This window comes from Cyprinodon variegatus, unplaced genomic scaffold (assembly GCF_000732505.1).
Source record: "Cyprinodon variegatus isolate N-32 unplaced genomic scaffold, C_variegatus-1.0 Scaffold1861, whole genome shotgun sequence".
NCBI classification, from domain to species: Eukaryota; Metazoa; Chordata; class Actinopteri; order Cyprinodontiformes; family Cyprinodontidae; genus Cyprinodon; species Cyprinodon variegatus.
The window spans coordinates 57,539-58,428 of record NW_015152314.1 but is presented as its reverse complement, the minus strand read 5'-3'; the positions used below and the strand labels follow the sequence as shown (position 1 = coordinate 58,428).

Here is an 890-nt window from a genome sequence, read left to right as displayed (position 1 = left end):
CAAATGTAAAGACTTAAACCATTTCTTTTTTTCTCTAGATGACATGCTTCCTAGAGTCATTGTGCTTCCGGTTCCAGTTCCAGTTTACGTTCCTGTTCCCATGAGCATGTACAGCCAGTTCGCTCCCAAACCTCTGACCGTGCCTTTACCCGTACGTCAGTCTCTGCTTATTAATCCACCGGTATTCTGGGATGTTTGTGTCTGATCACCCATTGGACGATCTTAAAGCTTTTCTCATTTCCGTCCGTCACAGCTGCCTGTGCCGATGTTCCTGCCAGTGACGATGAACAGCGCCGAGCGCATCGTGGAAACCATCCAGGAAATCAAGCAAAAGATCCCGTCGGATCCGTACGAGGCGGAGCTCATCCTGATGGCTGAGATGGTGGCAGAAGGAGACGAGGAAAAGAACGACAAGCCGGAGACGAGGAAAGAAAAAGCATCGGGGAAGGAGGCAGAAAGTAAAGAGGCTCCTGCTCCGGACGGTAAGAAGCTCTTTAGGGTTTTAACAGCCGGTTATATTTAGTTCCCCTTAAAGTAAAATGTCACAAATATCACAAAATAAAGAACAAATCGTAAAAGATTTATTTCAAACCTTCAACTATTTTTTTTTTTGTGTGTGGCCAGATGTTAAACCCCTGATGTGATTAAGCCAGATGTGCAGCTGGACCTGAATTTTTATCTTTTGCAGCAAATTTTCAGTTTCTAATGCTCCAGAATTGATGTTTCTGCAGTTTATAAAGTTACTAATTTTACAAGAAATTGAAGCTGGTAAAAAACTAAATCCTACTTTAAGTGACGATGTCTGCCTGGAGGCAGTTTCTCATTAAAGCCCACATTTTCCAATCTGTTGGCATCTCAGACACCTGATGGAAGCAAGGAAGCGTAAAGTG

The 890-nt window shown here is 43.5% G+C and overlaps 1 protein-coding gene across 2 annotated transcripts in view; it reads left to right on the top strand.

Annotated features, from left to right (window-relative positions):
* Window positions 1-890, top strand: part of zmym4 (zinc finger, MYM-type 4) — a 31,081-nt gene that overhangs the window by 19,557 nt on the left and 10,634 nt on the right. For both annotated transcript variants that reach the window (XM_015404803.1, XM_015404804.1), the window contains 2 exons: window positions 39-151; window positions 254-482. In XM_015404803.1, coding sequence (XP_015260289.1) covers window positions 39-151; window positions 254-482 — 342 coding nt within the window. The remainder of the gene's footprint in view (window positions 1-38; window positions 152-253; window positions 483-890) is intronic.